Raw genomic sequence first — 24,536 nt, forward strand, 5'->3', positions numbered from 1 at the left:
ATGCATGTTCCCCACAATAAAAATAACTTTTTTTTGGATTTTATAATGACATATCATGGTTAAAAAATTTTTTAAGTAATCTAAAAAAGCATAAGGACAGGGGCCGGCCCGGTGGCGCAGGCAGTTGGGTGCGCGCGCTCCGCTGCGGCGGCCCGGGGTTTGCTGGTTCGGATCCCGGGCGCGCACCGACGCACTGCTTGGCAAGCCATGCTGTGGCGGCGTCCCATATAAAGTGGAGGAAGATGGGCACAGATGTTAGCCCAGGGCCGTCTTCCTCAGCAAAAAAAGAGGAGGATTGGCGGATGTTAGCACAGAGCTGATCTCCTCACAAAAAAAAAAAAAAAAAAAAGCATAAGGACAAAAAGTAAAATCACCTGAAATTTTACCATTTTGAGATAACTATTTGAGAGTCCATCTTTACATATACCTCTTTCCATCAATGCCTCTGTGTAGAAGTGCAAAACAGTATGGCAGTTCCTCAAAAAATTAAACATAGAATTACCATATGATCCAGCAATTCCACCTGTAGACATATACCCAAAAGAATTGAAAGCAGGGACTCAGATATTTGTACACCAGTGTTCATAGCATCATTATTTACAATACCCACTAGGTTGAAACAACCCAAATGTCCATCGATGGATGAATGCATAAACAAAATGCGGTGTATAGACACAATCAGATATTATTCAGCCTTAAAAAGGAAGGAAATTCTGACACGTGCTACAACGTGGATGAACCTTGAAGACATTATGCTAAGTGACATAAGCCAGACACAAAAGGACAAATACTGTATGATTCCACTTGTATGACATACCTAGAGTAGACAAATTAATAGAGACATAAAGTAGAATCATGGTTGCCAGGAGCTGGGGTAAGGGAGAAATGAGGAGTTATTTTTTAATGGGTACGGAGCTTCAATCTGGGAAGATAAAAAAGTCCTGGAGATGGATCGTGGTGATGGTTGTACAACAATGTGAATGTACTTAATGCCATTGAACTGTACACTTAAAAATGTTTAAAATGGTAAATTTTATGTTATGTATATTTTATTACAACAAAAAAATTTTAGAGTTGGAAAATATTACTAATGCTGCTTCCTAAAAATTATGCCATATTTACCTTTCAAATTTCATAAAATAAAAAAAGGAAAGGAAACATTTAGATTCAAAACTTTTTGGTGACTAGACTCTGGAACTCTGTAGACACACTGACCAACTCTAACTAGTCAGGTGATGAAAACACCAGGAAATGGTCCCTTGATGAAAATTGTGGCTGTGCCCTCTATTTTATGAGTATAACTTCAGTGGCTGATATGGTACACTAAATTCTTCCTCTGTGCAGAGGAGTCAAGAAAATTTGCGTTTCTTCTTACAATAAGTATGAAGCCTACATCAGTCCCTTAGATGTGAGTGGACACTAGCCAGCAGTAAATCATGATGAATTAACCAATAAGTAGTTAGCCCTGTGGTAGGCGAATTATAAGACCTGGAATATAAAAAAATTATAAGACCTGAAATTTATAATCCACTTGTGGAGAGAAGATTAGCACAAATAAACCAAGATAGGGTTGTAATAAGCTAAAAATAAAATCACTCACATATAGAATATGTGGTGCATCCCTTCTTCTCTTCCCCAAATTAAGACATCAAATCACTTTACTCGCTGGAAGCATGGCCCCTGTATTTTCCCAACAAAGAATAAAGCATTTCCCCACCTGTCACAGCAGCCTCTGCTTAGGACCAGAAGTATCCCTCATCTAAGCCTAAACTTTGTGCACAGCCCCTGTCACTCTCAAATCAGCTCTCGTAAATGAGTGTTATATCTGGGAATCTTTGGAGCTGGAGAAGACATCACGGCCAGGAACTACATGCTGATAAAGATCTCTTTCCCTCCTGCAAGACTGAGATGGGGTACTGAATCTCACTGTCAATCATATGAATGAGGAGAGTAGGACAGAAAAAAAGCATCAGGTATACTGAGGAAAACAACAGAAACTTCTCAGATAGTTGTTCTCAATCTTGGCTGCAAGTTGGAATGAGCTGAGGAGCTTTAAAGACATATTCGTGCCTGGGTCCCTTCCCTCACTCCCGCCTTTCTCCGTTGAGATTATGATTTAATCTGGGATTGTGATCTGGACATTAGGATTTTTATAAACTCACCATGTGAATCTAATGTCCAGCCAGGGTTGGGAACCACTGCTTTAAGGGAAGGAAAGCCTCCTCATCCCTAGGTCAGCCTTCTGGGGACCCTGGCTGGATCTCAATTTACTGCAAAAGCTAATGACTTAGAGTTAAAATAGTCTTGAAAAATTACTCTCCAATATGACACAGAAGATGTGATCACATTCCATCACTAGAGGGCGAAGTTTCTTCATTTTCTACATTTAATAAATGTCCTACTGCCTCAGGTTAAGAATTCACTCAGGTTCCTCAGATGAACAGACACATGGACAAAGAGAACAGATTAGTGGTTGCCAGAGGGGAAAGGGGTTGGCAGGTGGGGGAAAAGGATAAAGGGGCACATATATATGGTGACGGATAAAAATTAGACTATTAGTGGTGAGCACGATGCAGAAACTGATAAATAATAATGTACACCTGAAAGTTCATAGTGTTATAAATCATTACGACCTCAATAAAATAATTTGAAAAAGAAAAAGAATTCACTCAGTTTTCTCCCTTGCTTTAAAAATAAAAAAGCTGGAAAAAATTAATTAAAAAAAATTTCACATTTTAAAATTTAAAAAAGGTTTCTCAAGTTAAAAAAAAAAAAGCTGAATGATTTTTTTTTTTAAATATATTTTTTAAATTTTATTTATTTATTTTTTCCCCCAAAGCCCCAGTAGATAGTTGTATGTCATAGCTGCACATCCTTCTAGTTGCTGTATGTGGGACGCGGCCTCAGCATGGCCGGAGAAGCGGTGCATCGGTGCGCGCCCGGGATCCGAACCCAGGCCGCCAGTAGCGGAGCACGCACACTTAACCGCTAAGCCACGGGGCCAGCCCCTGAATGATGATGTTTTAATGAAGGTACACTAAAGCCTGACTTTCATGAATGTCAGTTTCTTCCTATTTATGAAATGAGGGTTTGAGAGGCTATTATTAAAAAGCTCTGTGTCCTTTCATTTGCCACATGCCCTCTTCCTGAAGAGTTTGTATTGTATAGGGCATGTTTTTACAAAGTGCATGGCTTTGCTGTGTAAACTATGTTACCAAACAGGAAGTGCAGCTTGATTATATCTGATTAGGATCTGATTACTTTCTGTCTCAGTAAGTGAGACAATAAATGAATCAGTTTTAAAATCATCTGATTTTTGTATCTTGAAATGGAAGTTCTGCATTTCTAACAAACTCCTACATGATGCCAATGCTGAAGCTGCTGGTGGAGAACCCACTTTGTGTGTGGGAGGTGGAGAACCTTGGGGCAGATATGCAACTCCTCTTCTGAAGATATCCTAAGATGTTAACTCACACACTTATAATGTGTCTGTCTGTTTATCTATCTATCCATCTCTTCCTATGAAGACAGAGAGATCACAAATCCAGTGGATTCCAAATTGGCTAGATATCAAAATCACTTAGTTGCTTCTTAAAAATAAACATTCTTTGTCTCAATTCCTGGAGATTATGATCAATAGGTCTGGAGTGGGGCCCAGGAATTTTTATTTTTATCAAGTACCAAGGAGATGCCCCCAGAGCCCTCTGCTTTTGAAAATCATTGTTCTTCAAAGTTTTTACTTTATAGACAAAGACAGAGGAGAAGGGGGGAAGGGAACTTTCAAAGCTAGTGACAGAATAAACCAGGATCCAGGTTCTCCTGGCCCTATTGCTTGTTAGGAATTAACATGTGTGCTTAATTCTAATTTTTATGCTAGGTCATTGATACGTACAGTAGCTACAACTATCCAAAGTTGGTTAACCAAAGCTAAACCACACCAAAGTTGGTTTCCAAAGATGTCCCAAAATGAACCAAAATTCTCAACATTCACACCCATGTGTCGTCCCCTCCCACATTCAATCTGGGTTGGCCCTGTAACTTGCTTTAAAAGACAGAATGCTCTGGAAGTGATGCTGTGTAACTTCAGAGTCTGGGCCTTAAGAGGTTTGCAGCTTCCACATCCTTCTATCTTGGATCACTCCACTTTGAACCCCGACATCATGCTGGGAGGAAACTCAAGCAACCACATGGAGAGGTAACATGAAGAAGAACCAAGGCCTTGATCAATATCCTCACCTGAGCTCCCAGCCAACAGCCCTTCACTAACTTGCCAGCTATGTGAATGAAGCCATTTTGGACCTTGTAGTACCCACCCCAGTGGAGTAGAACTGTCCACTCAACTCCCAGAATGGTACAAAAAAATAAATTGTTGTATTGAGCCTCTATGTTTTGGGATGCATGTTACATAATCGACAACTGAAAGGACAGGAGAAGAATTCCCTTGACAGGAGAATTCCTCTTACCTGTTAGGCTGGAAAGAGATCTGGTCATAGCCTGTAAGTTCACACAAATCTTTCTCAAGCTCTTGGAAAAGCTGCTGGTACCCTTGAGCTTGGTCCAGAGGCACAAACGGGTGGATGTTTGCAAATTCTTTCCATGTGATAGGCTGAAGAGCAAGAGCGGAGAAAACATATGCATATGTTTATATTGTAATAGTAATAATACAAACTTTAATAACAATGATGATGGTGATGATAGCAATAGCTAACAAAAAGAATGCTGACTATGTGCCAGGCACTGTTCTAAGCACTTTAAATATATTCACTCATTTAAGTCTCACCACAATCTTATGACATAAGTACTATGACTATCTTCATTTTACAAGTGGGTCACAGAGACCCAGAAAAGGAACTTGTACAAAATATAATCTTTTTCTATCTTTTCAGGAACAAAATGGCCTGAAAATAGATTTATATCCATGAACCCCATTGAGTTGTTTCAGGTATGATTTACTCAAACTCTTACATAGCACATATATTGTTCTCTGTCTTCATTAAGCAGAACAAGACACCAACATAAAAGTAAATGAGGAAAATCTTCCTATTACAATATAAAATGATTTCCTTTCCCTGATGTGATTTTTCATATCAAAATAACCCTACGGAAACAAAGGAACAAGACAGCTCTGCTAAAACGGATTATAGCCTGGCAGAGATACTTACCAACCACAACAGCAGGTCACACAAATCTTCTGTTGACACAAGAAATAAATCAAACCTCAAATCTCTACCCTTCTGACACTGTGAATGGATTTCTAGAAATAAGGCTCAAGGTTCTTAATGCCACCTGAGCAAAACAATTACAAATTGATAAAAATAAAAGCTTTTAACATGGCAGGTTTAAAAAAAATGGGGGTGGGGGTAGGAAGACATAATACTATATATTTAATTATTTTAATTTTTTTAAAAATAATTTTACTCATAAATTTAAACAATGAGGTTGTGATGAAATTAGGGTTTCTCCCAAGATTGTGGAATAGCAAGGTAAAGGATTATTAAAGTAGTTATTAAATCAGAGTCCCAGTAGCTTTCCCTAGTTATCTGCTCGTGTACAAGCCAGAACATTGCCCCCACTAAGTTCCCTCTTAGTACAACTACTTACTGCGAGTTCAGATGAACTGTTGAGCTTCATGGTGCAGGACCCCTTTAAGAAGCACATCCAAAATGTACCACATTAGTGATTTCCTATGGTCCATCTATCAGCCCTCCAATCTCCCCACTTGGTCACCCCTTCATCCCTCTTGCAGCATATTAGATGCAACCCCACCTGCAAAGAGGTGGGATCAGGGGGTGGAAGTCGGAACAAAGGCAACAATTACCAGCGGAATCATGCTGTGAACAAGTGAAATGTCTTTGTTTTCCAATTTCTTCATGTATCGGACAATATTTGTTTCTGAGTGATAGCTGTGAACACAAAACACATGATTAGGCCCAAGAAGATGAGGTAAGGGTCCATACACATCCTCCTGAAAGATAATACAAACTGAGATCTACCTTCAACATACAGATCAAATTGGGCCATGGGCAACATGTCAACAATACATCAGAGGAACACGGAACCCTCATGAACCTCAGAGGATGCCTGGGACAAGAAGGTGTCTGTGGGCACAAGATGAAGGTCTGGAAGAAGAGGATGTTGAGCTCCTGGATATGAACTTCAGCCTGGCAACTATGCATCCAAACTCCCCTCTTCCTGACAAGCGCAATTAGGGGTGACAGTGCCAAGGGAGCAGAGCCACCCAGAAATAAGTGTGCTTTGGTCAGGACTTGGGTCAGGACTGGGATCCTTACAGCGATGATTTATTAGTGAGCCAGGGCTGAGCCACAATAACCCAGGCCATATCACAGTTGGAGTCAGAAGCCGCTCTCTCTACTGCATTCTCAAGCCACAGCACACAATGCAGAAGTCACACAAGACACACAAACCTGTTGAACACCTGATGTGTGAGAAACGGGCTAGTTCTCTTGAAGGCAGTCCCTGGAATACCTCTCCGCTCCTCACCCATGCTTTCAGCAACCAGCTCCTGCATGGAGAGACCACCGAAACTAAAGAGCAGGAATTGTGCCTGGAACCACGTGTGGACATCCAGGCTCCCAGTCAGCATGTATTCTGACAAAGCACTGGAAAACCCTACCACCACCACCACCACCACCACCACCACCATCACCATCACCAACTCCCACTGCCCCAGGCGTGTGGCATGGTGTGGTGACAGGTGTTACGAGTCATGAATTATGGCGATTCTCCAGAACACTATTTTTAAGTTCTGTTGACCTTTGCCACAGTATGTACAATTTTTACTAAATTAAAAAAAAAAAAAGTTGACATCTTCTGCATGTTCCTTGAGTAATAAAGCAAGTTCCAGTAAATTATTATACAGGGCTATCAAAAAAGTTACTATGATAACACTCAAGTGAGGATTCTGGTCTTTTATGTTTGAGAACAATTCTAATAAAATACATGTGCCAAGCCCATTCAGTGGGGGAAAGGACAAGTCCCTTCAACAAATGGTGCTGAGAAAACTGGATATCCACATGCAAAAGAATGAAATTGGACCCTTACCTTACACCATATTCAAAAACTAACTTGAAATGGATTAAGACACTAAATTTAAAGGCTAAAACTGTAAAACTCTTAGAAGAAAACATAGGGTGAAATCCGCATGGCCTTGGATTTGGCAATGGTTTCTTAACTATGACACCAAAAGCATGAGCAACAAAAGAAAAAATAGATACACTGAACTTTACTAAAATTAAAAACTTTTGTGCATTAAAGGACACCACCAAAGAGAGTTAAGAGACAACCCAAAGAATGGGAAAAAATAGTTGTGAATCATATATCTGATAGGAGTTTTATAACCAGAATAAATAATTAAATACATGGCTTGCTCCTCATTCTGCCCCAGCCTGATAGTACGGCCATCTCAAGCCCTCACTGGGTGCTCCACAAATATTCCTGGAACACATGGAACAAATACCTATGATTAAATTTAGTGCAGAGTTCTAGAGAGAAGATGCCTACAGTCCTGTTTATTAATTAAAGTTTAAAAGAGAACAGTGTGATACTTCTTTGATGATTTACATTTGGTATCTGATACTCAAGTTTTCTCTCAAAGAGACATAGACAACCAGGATAGCATCATTCAACACTGTGGAACCTTTCTAATTCTACAGTAAATGCTTCCTTTCATTGAGTCATTCAACAAATATTTCCTGAGTTCCTGCTATGCACCAGGCTGTGTTGAGTGTTGTGATTAACACCTTTCCCCAGGTCTAGGTAGCTACTGACCCCTCTCTCTTTCATTCTCCTTCCATGGATTGTAACCTGTCTCCTTGCATGTTTCTGCTATTTCATTGTTCTATAAACCAACTCAGTCACACTCAACTGCTTCTGGTTCTCTGTAATCTATCTCCACTTAGCCTTTGTGGCTGCTTTTCCTGGTGTCTGGAACACCTCTAGCCCCATCCTCCTTCTCCTCAATTGTGCCGTCTTAGTCTGGAAAACTCATACTCATCTTTCAGATCTCAGCTTAAGGCAATTTCTTCCAAGTCTTGGTGAAGAGTTTTTTGAGAATCTTCAGATATCACCCAACATAACACATCATCTGGATTGTAATCCTGTGCTTGTTTGGATCCCCATTAACCTATAAGCTCCACGAGAACAAGAATCATGTCTAATTCACCACTCTCCTCAGGGCCTAGCAGAGTACCTGGCACATATTACATCTCCAATAAATATTTGTGAAATGAATGAGTATCATAATTTTCTGAAAATGAACATAATCAAGATGCCAATGTCATGAATCTTCATATTAGGGATAGTTTCAATTAAACACCATTAACAATCCTTCCAACTAGCCTGGCTACACAGCCCTGGTATGGGTACAGAGCAGTGACCTCCAGCTATCAGCACTAACAGGGAGAGTCAGTGGTATAATTTTAAGAGTAGGCTGCACAATGTCACACCTGGGCCCCCTCTCCCTCATACTCAGGCCCACAAGAGGCAAAGCTATCCTTGATACCACCTCAAATAGTCATTATGAGGAATGCTTGTCTTCATTTTACTTACTGCAGACGACTCACAGCCAAAGATCCACAACAAGTCGTCCAGATCTTTTTCATTGACTGTTTCATCAAGAGAAATACCAAGCTACAGAAGTGAAAACGAAAGGGAAAACATCAGCTCTAAATGGCAAGATCAGTGGAGAAAACCCAAGAGAGGTCAAAGGGGAGAAGATGCTAGACAAGAGTCCTAGTTGTTTTAAAATATCAGGGTACCATTATACCCAAGTTGGCTCTTAGGTGAAGGCAGCTAGACCAGTCCTAGATTTCACAGGTTTAGAGGTTTGCAAGTCTCTTCTGGCCTCCAATGGTCTGATGGCTGCAGGGCATTCCCATTGGTACTAGATATGCTTACCTTTTTCTTCCCTCAACTTACTTTATTACATCGCTTATCATAGTCTTTACCTTCAACAGTCAAATTGTGAAGACAAGAGTATTATGAGGAAAATATGTGCCTAAGAGTCCCATATACGAAAACACAAAGTCTTAAGGAAAGCTAAGAATGAATTATCCTTTATTTGAAACACTCACAATGTTCCAAGCTGGAAATGAAAGTTGTTTACAAAAAATAGATTGTGCCTAAAGTTCCAATATTAATTTTTTTTTAATAGAGAGAAAAGTTTTTAATGACAAAAGTCATGAAAACGTAGAGAATTTTAAAAGACTGGACGTTTGACTTACTGTGCCATCCTCAAAGAGGCGGAAATTGATTTGCCGCTGAGCGGCCCTGCCCAAGACCTCCTTCACTGAGCAGCCACACTGAACCTTCAGAGTGTCGAAGAACAAGTCATGCTGGAGTTTATGCCCTGCTCGCTTGAGACCTAGACAAGACAGGAGAGCCACCAGTCTCCAACACAGAAACCTGCAGCTCATCCACTATTTCCCAGAGAAATAATGAGGTAACTCCTACTATAGTGTGTTCCTGGTCCTACCCAGTGTTTTGGTGGCTGCTTAAAAAAAAAAAATTAAATGTTTATTACTATACTATAGAAAATTGTGAAATACATATAAAAAGGGAAGAAAAATCACCATAATCACCATCCAGAAATCTGGTTACATTTTGATGTATATTCCTCTAGAAGTGGTGTGTGTGTGAAATATCACATATATATATTTCTTTACCCTTTTTTAACTTTATTTTTTTATTGAGATATAATTACATATAACATTACATTAGTTTCAGATGTACAACATAATGATTTAATATATGTACATATTGCGAAACGATCACCACAAAAAGTCTAGTTAACATCTATCACCACACATAGTTATAGTTTTTTTCCTTGTGATAAGACCTTTTAAGATCTTAGCAACTTTCAAATATACAATACAGTATTTTTTGTGTGGGTGTGTGTGAGGAAGATTAGTGCTGAGCTAACATCTGTTGCCAATCCTCCTCTTTTTGCTGAGGAAGATTGGCCCTGGCCTAACATCCATGCCCATCTTCCTCTACTTTATATGTGGCATACTTGCCACAGCATGGCTTGATAAGCAGTGCGTAGGTCTGCACCCAGAATCTGAGCTTGCAAACTCTAGGCCACCGAAGCAGGGCATGTGAACTTAACTACTACGCCACCGGGCCGGCCCCTACAATACAGTATTATTAACTATCGTCAACCTGCTGTACATTACATCCCCAGAACTTATTTATTTTATAACTGGAAGTTCATATTTTTTGACCACCTTCACCCATTTTGCTTGTTTCCCCCAACCACCACTACCTCTGGCAACCACCAACCAGTCTGTTCCCTGTATCTGTGAGTTCAGTTTTTGTTGTTTTTTTTTAAGATTCTACATATAAGTGAGATCACACAATATCTGTCTTTCTCTGTCTGACTTATTTCACTTAGCATAATCCCCTCAAGGTCCATCCATGTTGTTGCAAATGGCAGGATTTCCCTTTTTTGTAACTAATATTCCGTTTTACATATGTACTGCATTTTCTTTATCCATTCGTCCATTGATGTATACTTTATAACTTTAATATATCATGAACATCTTTGCTTTTCTACAGATTGATACCCATATTTATTATTTTCAATGGCTGTATAATATTCAAATATATGGATGTAACATAATTTAAATAATCACTTATTATTGGACATTTAGGCTAGTTCCAAGATTGTGCTATTGTATACAATGTTTCAGTGGACATCCTTTACTCCTTATCTGATTATTTCCTTTAGATACATTCCTAGAAGTAGAAATTCTGTATCAAATTGTAGGCACATTTTAAAAGTTTTTGATACTTTTAAAGTATTGTTCCCAGGGTTCGCAGGTTTGGATCCCAGGCACAGACCTACACACCGCTTATCAAGCCATGCTGTGGTGGCGTCCCATATAAAGTAGAGAAAGATGGGGCTGGCCCTGTGGCTTAGCAGTTAAGTGCACACGCTCCCCAACCAGCGGCCGGGGTTCAGATCCCAGCTGCACTTGTCCGGCCATGCTGAGGCGGCATCCCACATACAGCAACTAGAAGCATGTGCAACTATGACATACAACTATCTGCTGGGGCTTTGGGGAGAAAAAAAGGAGGAGGATTGGCAGTGGATGTTGGCTCAGGGCTGGTCTTCCTCAGCAAAAAAAAAAAGAGGAGGATTGGCATGGATGTTAGCTCAGGGCTGACCTTCCTCACAAAAAAAAAAAAAAAAAAAGTAGAGGAAGATGGGCATAGATGTTAGCCCAGGGTCCATCTTCCTCAGCTAAAAAGAGGAGGATTGGTGGCAGATGTTAGCTCAGGGCTAATCTTCCTCAAAAAAAATACACAATAGGGGCCAGCCCGGTGGCGCAGCAGTTGAGTTCATGTGTTCGGCTTCGGCACCCAGGGTTCACCGGTTCGCATCCCGGGCGCAGACCTACTCACCACTCATCAAGCCATGCTGAGGTGGCGTCCCACACAGAAGAACTAGAAGGACCTACACCTAGGATACACAACTATGTACTCAGGGCTTTGGGGAGAAAAAAGGGAAAAAAAAAAAAAAAGAGGAAGATTGGCAACAGATGCTAGCTCAGGGCCAATCTTCCTCAAAAAAAAAATAATAAAGTATTGTTTAAGTGCCTTCAAAAAAGTCATAGCAATATCAGCATTCTTTTTAATCTTTGCCAATGTAATGGGAGACATACTATTTTACTGCTTCAATTTACATTTCTTTGATTAATAGTGAGGTTGAAATTTTATATGTTAATTGGCCATTTATTCGTATACTTATTTCTTTCAAAATTACCCTTTGTCCATTTTTCTCTCAGTGTTCATCTTTCTTGAGTATGAACTCAAAGGGTAGAGGGAGGGAATAAGAGCTCCTGAAAATATTAACACTCAGTCTATCATAGTTGTTGAAAATATTCAGTTTTTTATTTGAATTAAATTTGCATACAGTATTGAACATGCAGTGAATTTTCCACTTTACTCAAGTTTATCAGTCTTGTTATGCCCAGAAGTTTTAAAACAGATAACTGACTCACCTTCAGACAAAATCAAAGTGGCATTGTGTACCCTCCTAGCAATATGCTTCAGCCCGTGGGAACCATGGTAGATTGCAAACATGGCAGCCATATTTGCCAAGAGAGCCTAAAATGACAAAGAACATTTAAAGAATCATGTTCAACAATGTGATGGAACATGACTAGTGGGAGGGAGTATTACTTGACTTGGGATGCCAAAACTATAAACAGGGACAATGTAAAATGACCAGATTTCCTGCATTCTCTATAATAGCTGGGGACCCTTTATAACCTGCCTGACTATCTGAGGGAGAAACAGCACCCAAGACACCCCGGAGTCACTATACTAAACCTTCAAATTTGACCATTATAAAGGGGTTTCATCCACGTAACATAATCATGTTACCCTTAAGGGGAGAATCAAGTAGTCATCAGATGTCAAGAAGCAATATTTAATGTTGGAAGACAGCAGAGCAATACAGCCCTCAGGAAAAAAAAAAGTGAGATCCAAGAATGTTATACTCAATCAAACATTTCTTCAGGGATAAAAACAACATGCAATTTTTTTGCATCAAAAAGAATAAAATACCTAGGAATAAATCTTACCAAGGAGGTCAATGACCTATACAATGAGAACTACAAGACATTATTGAAAGAAATCCATGATGACATAAAGAAATGGAAAGATATCCCATGCATGTGGATTGGAAGAATAAACATAGTTAAAATGTCTATATTACCTAAAGCAATCTACAGATTCAATGCAATCCCAATCAGAATCCCAATGACATTCTTCACAGAAATAGAAAAAAGAATACTAAAATTTATATGTGGCAACAAAAGACCCCGAATAGCTAAAGCAATCCTAAGAAAAAAGAACAAAGCAGGAGGCATCACAATCCCTGACTTCAAAACATACTACAAAGCAATAGTAATCAAAACAGCATGGTACTGGTACAAAAATGGACACACAGATCAATGGAACAGAATTGAAAGCCCAGAAATAAAACCACACATATATGGACAGCTAATTTTCGACAAAGGTGCTAAGAACATACAATGGAGAAAGGAAAGCCTCTTCAATAAATGGTGTTGGGAAAACTGGACAGCCACATGCAAAAGAATGAAAGTGGACCATCTGCTATCGCCATTCACAAAAATTAACTCAAAATGGATCAAAGACCTGAAACTATAAAACTCATAGAAGAAAATATAGGCAACACACTATTTGACAGTGGTCATAAAGGAATCTTTTCGGATGACATGCCTACCCAGACTAGGGAAACTAAAGAAAAAATAAACAAGTGGGACTTTATCAGATTAAAGAGCTTTTATAAGACAAATGAAACCAGAATCAAGATGAACAGACAACCCACCAGCTGGGAGAGAATATTTGCAAAACATACATCTGACAAGGGGTTGATCTCCATAATATATAAAGAACTCACACAACTGAACAACAAAAAACAAACAACCCGATCAAAAAATGGGCAGAGGAAATGAACAGACACTTCTCCAAGGAAGATATACAGATGGCCAATAGGCACATGAAAAGATGTTCAACATCACTAATCATCAGGGAAATGCAAATCAAAACAACACTAAGATACCACCTCACACCTGTTAGAATGGCTATAATCACCAAGACAAAAAACAACAAGTGTTGGAGAGGATGTGGAGAAACAGGAACCCTCATACACAGCTGGTGGGAATGCAAACTGGTGCAGCCTCTATGGAAAACGGTATGGAGATTCCTCAAAGAATTAAAAATAGAGATGCCCTATGATCCAGCCATCCCACTACTGGGAATCTATCCAACGAACCTGAAATCAACAATCCAAAGAGGCTTATGCAACCCTATGTTCATTGCAGCATTATTCACCATAGCCAAGAAGTGGAAGCAACCTAAATGTCCCTCGTCTGACGATTGGATTAAGAAAATTTGGTATATATATACAATGGAATACTACTCAGCCATAAAAAAAGACAAAATCGTCCCATTTGCAACAACATGGATGGGCCTGGAGCGTATTATGTTAAGTGAAATAAGCCAGAAAGAGAAAGACAAACACTATATGATCTCACTCATATGTGGAATATAAACCAACACATGGACAGAGAAATCTGTACTGTGGTTACCAGGGGCAGTGGGGGTGGGGGGTGGGCACAAGAGGTGAAGGGAGTGATATATATGATGATGGACAAACAAAAATGCACAACTCAAAATTTCACAATGTTAAAAACCATTAAAACATCAATAAAAAAATAAATAAATAAAAAACAAAAACAAAACAAAAATAAAATAAAATAAAATTTTTTTAATTGTGGGAAAAAAAAAAAAAAATGCAATTTTTAATCACACAAGATATAAGGGAATTTAATTCTCCAGAGACCTTACATAAAGCACTTGAAGCTGAATTTCAGCCAACCAAGAGATGAATGAAGACTCTGTAGCAAAAGACTACCAAAGATGAAAATTGACCATTGCATTCAGGTTTCAGGAAAATATTTACAAGAAGTGTATGATCTAGTGTGACAGAAAATAGAAAGGAACGGCATTGGAATCTTTCAGAGATAATGGACACAGACAGCTCCAGGGATGCTTCAGTGAGGGAACCCTGTACAGAGAACAAGGAAGGGACCCACTGTGATGGCACCTTGGGTCAAGAGGAGAGGATAAAAAGAGGTTGGCTAGGGTCAGAAAGCAAAATGAGTGAGAACTCAGGGGAAAATCACGGAGGCCACCTCCTGCTTCTCTTCCTCTTGGTCCCATCCCTCACCTGCTTTTTCACCTTAGATCCTGCCAATAAGCAGCCTTCTAACCATGCAATTTCACCCTAGGTAAATGGTCCAAACTCAAGTCTCAGACTCCTCCCCTGCACAGTCCACTCTATTCTCCCACAGCCCCTCCCATCTCATTGGTCCAAAATTATGCTCTCTCTGAGGTTTTCAGACCCACTAAAGTGACTTTTGTCCTAATGTACTAGGTTAGCACTTCAAGGTCACCCTTCACGACCAATCACCCCAGGATGGGAAGGGGCACCTCACAGAACAGACACTCTGCTCAACTGAGAAACACAGTGCTTTAAAGTCAGATGAGGTTCTATATCAGATCTATTTTGTTAGGTACACATTTTCTCTGATAAGCTGCTAGAAGAAATCTCTACGGGCCATTGCAAAACAGGAAACAGTTCTCAAAAGATGCCAGAAAGTGAAGACAGCAGTCAGTAAACAAAAAGAGGAGAAAAAGAAGACATCACAGAACACATAAATAGACTTTCCTGGACCAAAAGTCTCAGAGAGAGTGTCAAGACTCTTGTGGAGTCTGTATAACAAATAGAAATAAATACAGAAGCATCAGAACACCTTACAGCTGTGGAGAGGGCAGGTCTGAAGTAAATGATCCATGACATAGTAAACCCAAATGCTCATGGCTATGCTCCTCGGGGAAAGAAACTCAGACCTGCTGTTCACAAAATGCTCTGGAAGCCATCCATCAAAACAGCCTTGCGGGGGCTGGCCTGGTGGTGTAGCAGTTATGTTCACGTGTTCCACTTTGGCAGCCCAGGGTTCGCTGGTTCGGATCCTGGGCACGGACCTACTCAGCGCTCATCAAGTCATGCTGAGGCAGCATCCCAAGTAGAAGAGCTACAACTCTACAACTATGATATACAACTATGTACTGGGGCTTTGGGGAGAAAAAAGTAACAGAGGAAGATTGGCAACAGATGTTAGCGCAGGGCGAATCTTCCTTAAAAAACAAAACAAAACAGCCTTGTGGAGGTTGGTTCATGTCCCTTTTTAATCCAGAGATGATTCTTTCCACAAACAGGAGACTATATCAAGTGACTGGCAAACAAATAAAATCACTTTTAAAAATCTTGGAAAGGCATTAGAACATCATAGAAAGTTCAGGGAAACAAAGATAGAGATCATGAAAATTCAAATTTCTGTGATAAATTTGGACAAACAATACAGTCAGGATACTTGAAAGTAATCAAAAGCTAATGATGAGTTGCTAAGAGAGTAGATCTTAAAAGTTATCACCAGAAAAAAATTTTGTTAACTATGTGTGGTGATGGATGTTAACTGGACATTGTGGTGATCATGTCACAATATATAAGTATATTGAATCATTATGTTGTACACCTGAAACTAATATAATGTTATATGTCAATTATATCTCAATTTTTAAAAAAAACTAATGATAAAAAGATGCTCAAAATCATTAGTTATTAGGGAAATGCAAATCAAAACCACAATGAGATATCACTTTACACCCATCCATATATAGGATGGCTAAAACTAAAAAGACAGGCAATAACAAGTATTGGCGAAAATGTGGAGAAATTAGAACCCTCGTACACTGGTAGTGGGAATATAAAATGGTGCAGCCACTTTGGAAAACAGTCTGGAAGTTCCCTAAAAAGTTCAACATAGAGTAACCATATGGCCCAGCAATTCTGCCTCTAGGTATATACCCAAGAGACCGGAAAACATATGTCCCTAAAAAAATTGTACAAGACTGTGCATAGCAGCCTCATTCAAAATACTCAAAAGTGGAAACAACCCAAATGTCCATCCATTGATGAATGGATAAACAAAAGGTGGTATATCCATACAATGGGATGTTATTCAGCTATAAAAAAGATGAAGTACTGATGTATGCTACAATACGGATAAACCTTGAAAACATGATGCTAAGTGAAAGAAGCTAAGCACAGAAGACCACATATTATATGATCTCATTTATATGAAATATCCAGAATAGGCAAATCCATAGAGACAGAAAGTAGATCAGTGGTTGCCAGGGGCTGCAGGGAGGGGAGAGAGGGGAATGATTGCCTAATGAGAACGGGTTTCTTTTAGGGGTGATCAAAATGTTTTGAAATGAAATGCTGGTGATGATTGTACAACTTTATGAATATTCTAAAAACCACTGAACTGTATACTTTGTGCGAATTTTATGGTGAGTTATAGCTCAATAAAAGAGCAAATGAGGGCCGGCCCTGTGGCTTGGTGGTTAAGTGCACGCGCTGCGATGCTGGTGGCCCGGGTTCGGATCCCGGGTGCGCATCAAGGCACCGCTTCTCCGTTCATCCTGAGGCCGAGTCCCACATACAGCAACTAGAAGGATGTGCAGCTACGACATACAACTATCCACTGGGGCTTTGGGGGGAAAAAATAAAATAAATAAAATCTTTAAAAAAAAAAAAAAGAGCAAATGAAACGTAAATTATACCTTAATACATCTGACTTCAGAATAAGCTAGTGAAAAAATCTGCTTGTTGTGGTAGAAGGTGAGATATAAAAGAACACAAAGAACAGAACATGATGCAAATTCAAACATGTATAGAAATGTCACAAGTTTATAGAAAGATTAAAAAAAGAATTCAGAAATTAAAAAAAAAATAGCTCTGCACCATCAATGATGCAAAACTAAAAGAAGTCCATTGAGGACCCTATGATGCTCAGGAGGAAAGGAACAGCCTTGAGAAGAACATGGTGCAGTTGCTACAAGAAGCAGAAGACTGGAATCAATGACATAGAGTGGTCACGGAACAACTCACAAGACATCAGTCATCTCCTAACAAAAGAGAATAATTTCATGGTTACCAAGAGAATGACCCTGGAGTTATGAGCAACCGTTTTATGCAATCAGTTATGAAAAGGAACACATGAAATGAACTAGACAAGACAGAGTTCGAAGATTTCCAGAATGAGACAATGAAAATCAGGAAAGACAGAGTATGGCCATCTCCAGGGCAAACATCACTTTAATAATTGCTGAAAAAGATAGAGACCTTTTATCATCCAAGTTAAGTGATGAAATACCAGCTAAACATGAACTGGAAGAAATAAAGAAGTAGGAACCTTAACTTTCGTACATTGTAGAGAGCCCAAGTTCACCTGGAAAATTAATTTCAAAACTTGAAGCAGAAAACTGAGGCCCGTGATGCACTTATGATCAGACAGACACCATCTGGAAGAACATGAGCAGAAAGGGCAACACAGAAGCAGTCCGCTGCAGAGGAAGGGAAAATACGCAAGCAGAGAATTCAACAAATGGAGGGTAAACTACAGAAAATAAAGGTATTATAAAAATATCAACTTGCTGTCCAACAGAGGAAAGCCTATGACAACTGGCTCCTCCTGTGATACTAGAAGAGCTCTTACTAAAAAGAAGCAGCCACCTTCCTGAGGCACAAGTAATAACAAGAAAACCTATGGAGGAAACTGCTCCCAAGACCAATGGCTATAGAATTTTCAGGATGATCAGGAGCCCAGGAAGCTCCTCCTCTTTGATCTCATCCATTTCAGGACCGCCTATCATGAGCTTCCAGTGCGAGTACCTCAGGACCACACCAGCTGGCCAATCTGGACCACGCCCTCAAGCACAGTTACCTCAAGCACCCTCACTTTGCCTCCCTCACCCTATCCTGAAGGGCCTCCACGTCAGCCCTAATAGAAAATGCCCCAATTGCCACCCATAAAGGTCCTGCCTACAGCCAAGAATGCTAGAGACCCTGAAGGGTGAAGTGTGTGTGTACACAGAGCACCAGCAAAATACTTTGTATTTTGGTTCTGACAAGACCACAAGGCTTCTCTACCAATAAAATCTTGCCATTTCCAGTGTGCACACTACTCATTAGGTGGTGAATGAATGAATGAACAACTGAGTGAGTGAATGAGTAGCTCATTTCTGTAGAATGTAAGGCATTCAGCAGGCAGGGCAGGCATGTGATCTACCTGAGCAGTACAGATGTTGCTGGTAGCCTTATCTCTCCGGATGTGTTGTTCCCTGGTTTGAAGAGCAAGACGATACACTTCTTTCCCAGCGGCATCTCTGGACCAAGAATAAAACATCCAGTTAGCACAGATAATCACAACACTAGGAGTTGTTGTAAATGGACCTGCTTCTTTTCCTTCCCTGCTTGAAGTGAATTCAGCAAATTTACTTTGATGCAAGGCCATAAAAAAACAGTTCCCAAACCATCCTCTTCTCAACAGGACTACTAATTTTTAGTTTGTACTTTGAAGATTTGCAGCACTGAGATATATACAATAAGGCTGGGAACCTTGAAAGGAAATCTCCCAGGACTTACCCACCCTAACATAATGATGATGACTGAGGATTAAATTTCACTCTGAGCTTCTTGGCAGACACAGGAAAAAGGGAACTATCTGACAAAGGAAACAATTTCTGTACTAGAATTCTAAAGCAACTATGGCTATAAAGAAAAAGAAAGATAATTTTACCACTTCTCACTAACTAAATTTTTCCCTTCCTAACACAATTAAAAAGTTGGATAAACACAAAGATTCGGCAGTCTTATCCCTTATTTCATCAAGCTCTGGGGTCCATTTTTCAGAAACGTAAAACGTTCAACATAAAAATCAGCAGACAATAATTAATATATTAAATTTTTTGAATTAGAAAGCCTTCTGGCTCATCTCGTCTGGTGAAGAAACACCACTGAAAGAAGCTAATGTAATAATAATTGAAGAAACGGTTATTTTTACACTAAAAAGCAAGGCAGCTTTTTGCTGTTATGTGACAAATTGAAAGTATTTCAAAAATTCACATCATTCGCTGATACAGACTGTTCACTTATATTAACAGTCCAGCTTTTATGAAAGGTCAAAAAGATCATGCTAAACTTTCCCAGTAATAATCATGACATTCATCTAAATTCTTAATCTGAGGAGCCTCATCAATGAGAAGCACTCAAGAAAGCACATTTAGAAATGACCTGAATGGCCAAGAGGCAGGATCCTCCAGGAAATAATGTGGATCACACTTAATGTGTGCATGGTAATCTCCCATTGCACTTGTCTTTACCTAACTGTCTGGCACGATAGTACTTTTGAGAACGCAACTGGTTAGGTATAAAACACACCTAAAATGTTCAGTCTCTCAAAGCTTTCATCAACCTAAATAAATTCACTTATACGGCTTCAATACAAAGATGTTGCAAGTTACACACATACTTTTCCAAATACATACAAATATATGCATTTGACGAGAGGTACTAGTTCATATCTCAAACAGATTCTCTCTTCTGAATCTATGTTGTACGTTTCCTTAACCAACCCAGCATGTCCCAGTTAAATTCAGAGAGAAACTGATAACTTTTTTGATCAAAGAAGGAATAGGAAAAATGATAACCACAATAAAAGGGGAGAAACATGCGCTGCTTTACCTCGTTACCCCAACCATTCTTCCAGGCATCATCCTCACCAAGCTTTCTCTGACAGCAAAAAAGGCTGCATGTGGTCCCCCATAGCCCAGCGGCACCCCAAATCTCTGTGAGCTGCCCAGGGCAATGTCTACTCCAAATTCTCCAGGAGGCCTCAAGATACACAGAGCTAAGAGGTCAGTAGCACAGCAGGCCAGGCTCTAGACGGGAAACAAGAGAGCAAGTGGACAAGGTTGTTGCCTGCCCCTGAGAGCAGTGGGAGAGTAGCAAATTACCTCCATTATAGGCAGACTGGCAGAATTTGTTCATATCCTGTGAACTTCATTTACTCATTGATTTATTCAAAAATATTTACTGAGTGCCTACTATGTGCCAGGAATCAGTGAACAAAACAAGACTGAAGAAAAAGGGTAGGAAGGAGAGAGTTTTACCATTACAGGTGATAAACATATGGAAATTAAGACACACCAAAAATAATAACATAATTCAAAATTGGAACACACCTCCATGGACCCCTACAAGGGGAAGTTTGCCTACCCCAGTCTGATGAGCTCTCTCCACGAGTTCTGTGAAGTCTTCCACCCTCCCCTCAGTGTCTGGGTACTGGAATAGCACTCCACTGACATCTTTTCCACTGAAGTCCATTTCTTGGGGTAACTTCAGCTCAATGAGAACTCCAGTATATCTGAAAAGACAGAAGACAAAGAACAATCATGCTTTTGGTTTACCACAAAAAATCAAATTACTTTAAGTTTCTTTTCAGTGATACAGCATTCAAATTCTGTGTCCTTCCTCAACGCCCCCCACCCTCACCTCCACCCCATCCCAACACACACATACATGGCCCATCCTACACCCGGCCCCTTAGTGGTAACAGAGCTTCACCCAAACAGTGTACCCAACAGCTCATCTTCTGTTTCTCTCTCCCACTCTTACCACTCCCCTTCCCCATTCCTGTCAGAACCTGCTTCTGAGAGAGGACCGGGAATGTCCCTTCCTAGGGCTACAGAACCAATACCTGTAACAACTAACAACAGAGCTGTCACCACTCTCACCTTGGATCAGTCTTAGGTGAACGGAAACCATCAGTAAGACAAAGAGGAAGAACCTTCCTCAGGTTCTTAAAACCATCTAATTCCACTCATATGTCAGAAAACCCCTTCTGAAGAGATGGTGGTACGGGGTTGGGGGGAAGATTGCCCAGCTTTTACAAGGAGAAAGCAAATAACACATCCACAAGTAGTAGTTGTGCTGGGTTTGTTTTATCTGGTTACGGCACTAAACAAATACAACATGCTTCATCTACATCATACACCTACGACCTAGGTATTGTGTGGATCCCCTTTGAACTATGTTTGCAGGAATACATACAAAATCATAAGAGTGGTGTCAGAGTTCCATTTTCCCCCCTCTGCTTTTCAAACTTTCTGAAACACTGTTTTAATTATTTTAATATTTTAAGTTTTCTTTTTACAAAAAGAAAACAAAACAACATGGTAACTTAATACAAAGCAAAGGCAACTGAAGCCACAGTGTATTTTCTCCTCAATTCTGACCATTTTACTTACCAGAGAGATCCCGGGAAGAAAGTGGGAAGGAAAGTAAAACTCAACAACCCCAATTTAAACCGGGTTCACCTCCAATCAGTTTGCAAGTAAGAGGGAGAAACAGCAGAGATGAGCATGATATTATCCCTGCATTCAAAATATGAATAAAATTAATTACTTGGCTCGAGTCTGGATGACAGCTATTGTCTGTGGGTGGCAACGGGGGTCAACAAAAAATTTCCTCCTCTTGTTGTGTCTGTTGAAAACGAAAATCACATTCCGACATGAGCATTAAAGAAAACAGAGTATCTTCTAAGAATGCAAAGCAAAGATGGTACTTAGGGAAAGTCTCAGCATATAAAAAATACTGTGTCATTCATTAATGACTAATAATGATACTGTTTAGAATTCCACTGAAATCCAATTCCCATTCTAATCCCATTTAGCAAAATCAATCTTAAACTGGTTTAAATTTTTCAAAATAAACTGTGAGGAAAAAGAAAGAAAAGCAAAGGCTAATAATGAGGTACAAGTAGAAATAAAATCTTCTGAGAATTTTATTGCCAAAGGAACATTTAGAGATTATCTAAACCACGTGTCTGTGACATGTGCAGGGCCACAGGGCTACTGAAGCAGCAGAGTTTGGTCTAGGACCCAAATCCTGGGAGTTCTTTAACACTCCGTGGTTTCAGGAAACAGAACTGATGGGGATGCATAACAGTTCATGTATCATGAGCACATTTGTGTAAGAAGAAAAGGGTGGGGATACATGTATACTGTGATATGCATCTAATTTCCCAGAAAAATACACGAGGACCAGCTAACAGCAACTTTCTCAATGGAATGGGACAGAGAAAGAGCAGGTTTTACTTTGCATTATATCCTTCTCTACTGTTTGAATATTTTTTCCACTACAAACAGGTATTATTTTTCTAATAAACATAAACTTAACAGACGAGTAAGCAGAGTTGAGGAGATACAAAAGTGATTAATTAGCCAATGCACAACACTCTTCACAGTTTGAATCTAAAAAAATCTGGAAAAAAGAGCTATTTAAGCCTAAATGACCCAAGACAGAAACAAAAACATGGCTAATTTTAAAAAAAATTTTGCTAAAGATCAAAAGCACAAGGCTTCTTTTCAAGGGTAAAATTAAATGCAGGTCCAAAGGTATGAGAATTAAGAGAGAGGAAGCAAATCAAGCATTTGCAGAGTTTGAGTAGCCTATTAACTCTAATCGGCTCAGGACAGAACCCCTGAACCATTAACTAGAAAGATCTCAGCTTCTGCAAGTGTGAGATGAAAGCTCTTACTTAGAAAAAAAGGCAGGAGGGGAGATGGGAGAGCATCGAGAAGGTGCATGAGGAAGAGGTAAGATGAAAATGAGTGAAAAGTTGAGAATAATAACCAGAGGGGTGGATGGACAGCATTCCTTTCTGGCTGTCCTTCCATGACAGGAGGAAGAGACTGAACCCACCCCCACTGCTGCAGAGGAAGCAGGGTCCATGGCTGGAACTTAGAGGCCTCCATATCTGCTGAGTGAGTTTGGAGTTCACCTCTCAGGTCTGTGGAAGCCAAGAAAGAGACTTATATGGGCATTTGGGGCCAGAGGCATAAAACCTCAGATATACACACCACAAACGTGGGCAGATTCCCCAATCAGATGACCATCTATGTGAGAATTCTACCAGGAAGGTAAGTTCAAATGTACTCACAAGGCAAAGAATGAAGGAAAAGTGAGGAACTGGGGAGCAATTGTTAACTATAGACCAGGACCCAGCAATTCTACTTCTAGAAATGCATCCTCAGGAAATAATCAGAACTTTTGACAAAGATTTATTCTAAAGGTGCACAAAAATATTATTAATAACAGTAAAAGATTGGGGCCAGCCCCGTGGCGTAGCAGTTAAGTGCGCACGCTCCACTGCTGGCGGCCCGGGTTCGGATCCCGGGCGCACACTGATGCACCGCTTGTCAGGCCATGCTGTGGCGGTGTCCCATATAAAGTAGAGGAAGATAGGCACAGATGTTAGCCCAGGGCCAGTCTTCCTCAGCAAAAAGAGGAGGATTGGCAGGGATGTTAGCTCAGGGCTGATCTTCCTCACACACACACACACACAAAAAAACAGTAAAAGATGGGAACAAACTGAATGTGTAACAATAGAGGTGAGGTTACACAAATCATGGTACTTCCATGCAAGTGAATACTGCTATGTAGCCAATAAAAGCCATCTTCTGGAAAGCTGACTAAAGAAATGGGGAAGTGTTCACAATATATTGTTAAATAGAAAAAGAAAACAAGCTATAAAACAGTAACTACAACCTAAGAACAATATTCTTCATAAAAGAGGGGGATACTTATTTACATATTACATTACAGATTGCCAGTTCCTACCCAATACCCATTCTCCCCCTCACCCATAGTGACAGACCCCAATATGTAGGGTGCAGCAACGTGCCCATCTGAAAAAACTAAATTTTCCCAGGTCACTTGCAGAAAAGGGTGGTCAACAAAGCTTAAGTGAAAGGTGTTGAGTGGGGGCTTCCAAAAAGCCCTTTAAAGAGGGCTTATTTAGCTAGAAGTACCCTTTACCTTCCCCCTTTTCTTCCTCCTGAATGCAGATGTCATGGCTAGAACTTTGGCAGTTGTCCCGTGTCCATGAGGACGAAAGCCTCGCACTAAAGATGGCAGAGAGAGAGGAGCATGGGTCCTTGATACTATCTCAGCGCTGCTGTAACATCCCTGAACATTAACCTCTGAACTTAACATTATATAAGAGAAGAGC

General features: G+C 40.0%; 1 protein-coding gene across 1 annotated transcript in view; it reads right to left on the reverse strand.

Annotated features, from left to right (window-relative positions):
• GLDC (glycine decarboxylase) overlaps positions 1–24,536 on the reverse strand; it is a 93,033-nt gene that overhangs the window by 39,986 nt on the left and 28,511 nt on the right. Inside the window, exons 5-15 of the mRNA XM_004436810.3 lie at positions 21,929–22,006; positions 20,741–20,888; positions 20,207–20,403; positions 18,753–18,849; positions 12,024–12,129; positions 9,243–9,382; positions 8,569–8,649; positions 6,426–6,523; positions 5,819–5,903; positions 5,602–5,643; positions 4,464–4,606 (exon numbers count right to left, since the gene is read on the reverse strand). Coding sequence (XP_004436867.1) covers positions 4,464–4,606; positions 5,602–5,643; positions 5,819–5,903; positions 6,426–6,523; positions 8,569–8,649; positions 9,243–9,382; positions 12,024–12,129; positions 18,753–18,849; positions 20,207–20,403; positions 20,741–20,888; positions 21,929–22,006 — 1,215 coding nt within the window. The remainder of the gene's footprint in view (positions 1–4,463; positions 4,607–5,601; positions 5,644–5,818; positions 5,904–6,425; positions 6,524–8,568; positions 8,650–9,242; positions 9,383–12,023; positions 12,130–18,752; positions 18,850–20,206; positions 20,404–20,740; positions 20,889–21,928; positions 22,007–24,536) is intronic.

The sequence above is a fragment of the Ceratotherium simum genome, chromosome 20 (assembly GCF_057802395.1).
Source record: "Ceratotherium simum simum isolate JZ-2026a chromosome 20, ASM5780239v1, whole genome shotgun sequence".
Classification (NCBI taxonomy): Eukaryota; Metazoa; Chordata; class Mammalia; order Perissodactyla; family Rhinocerotidae; genus Ceratotherium; species Ceratotherium simum.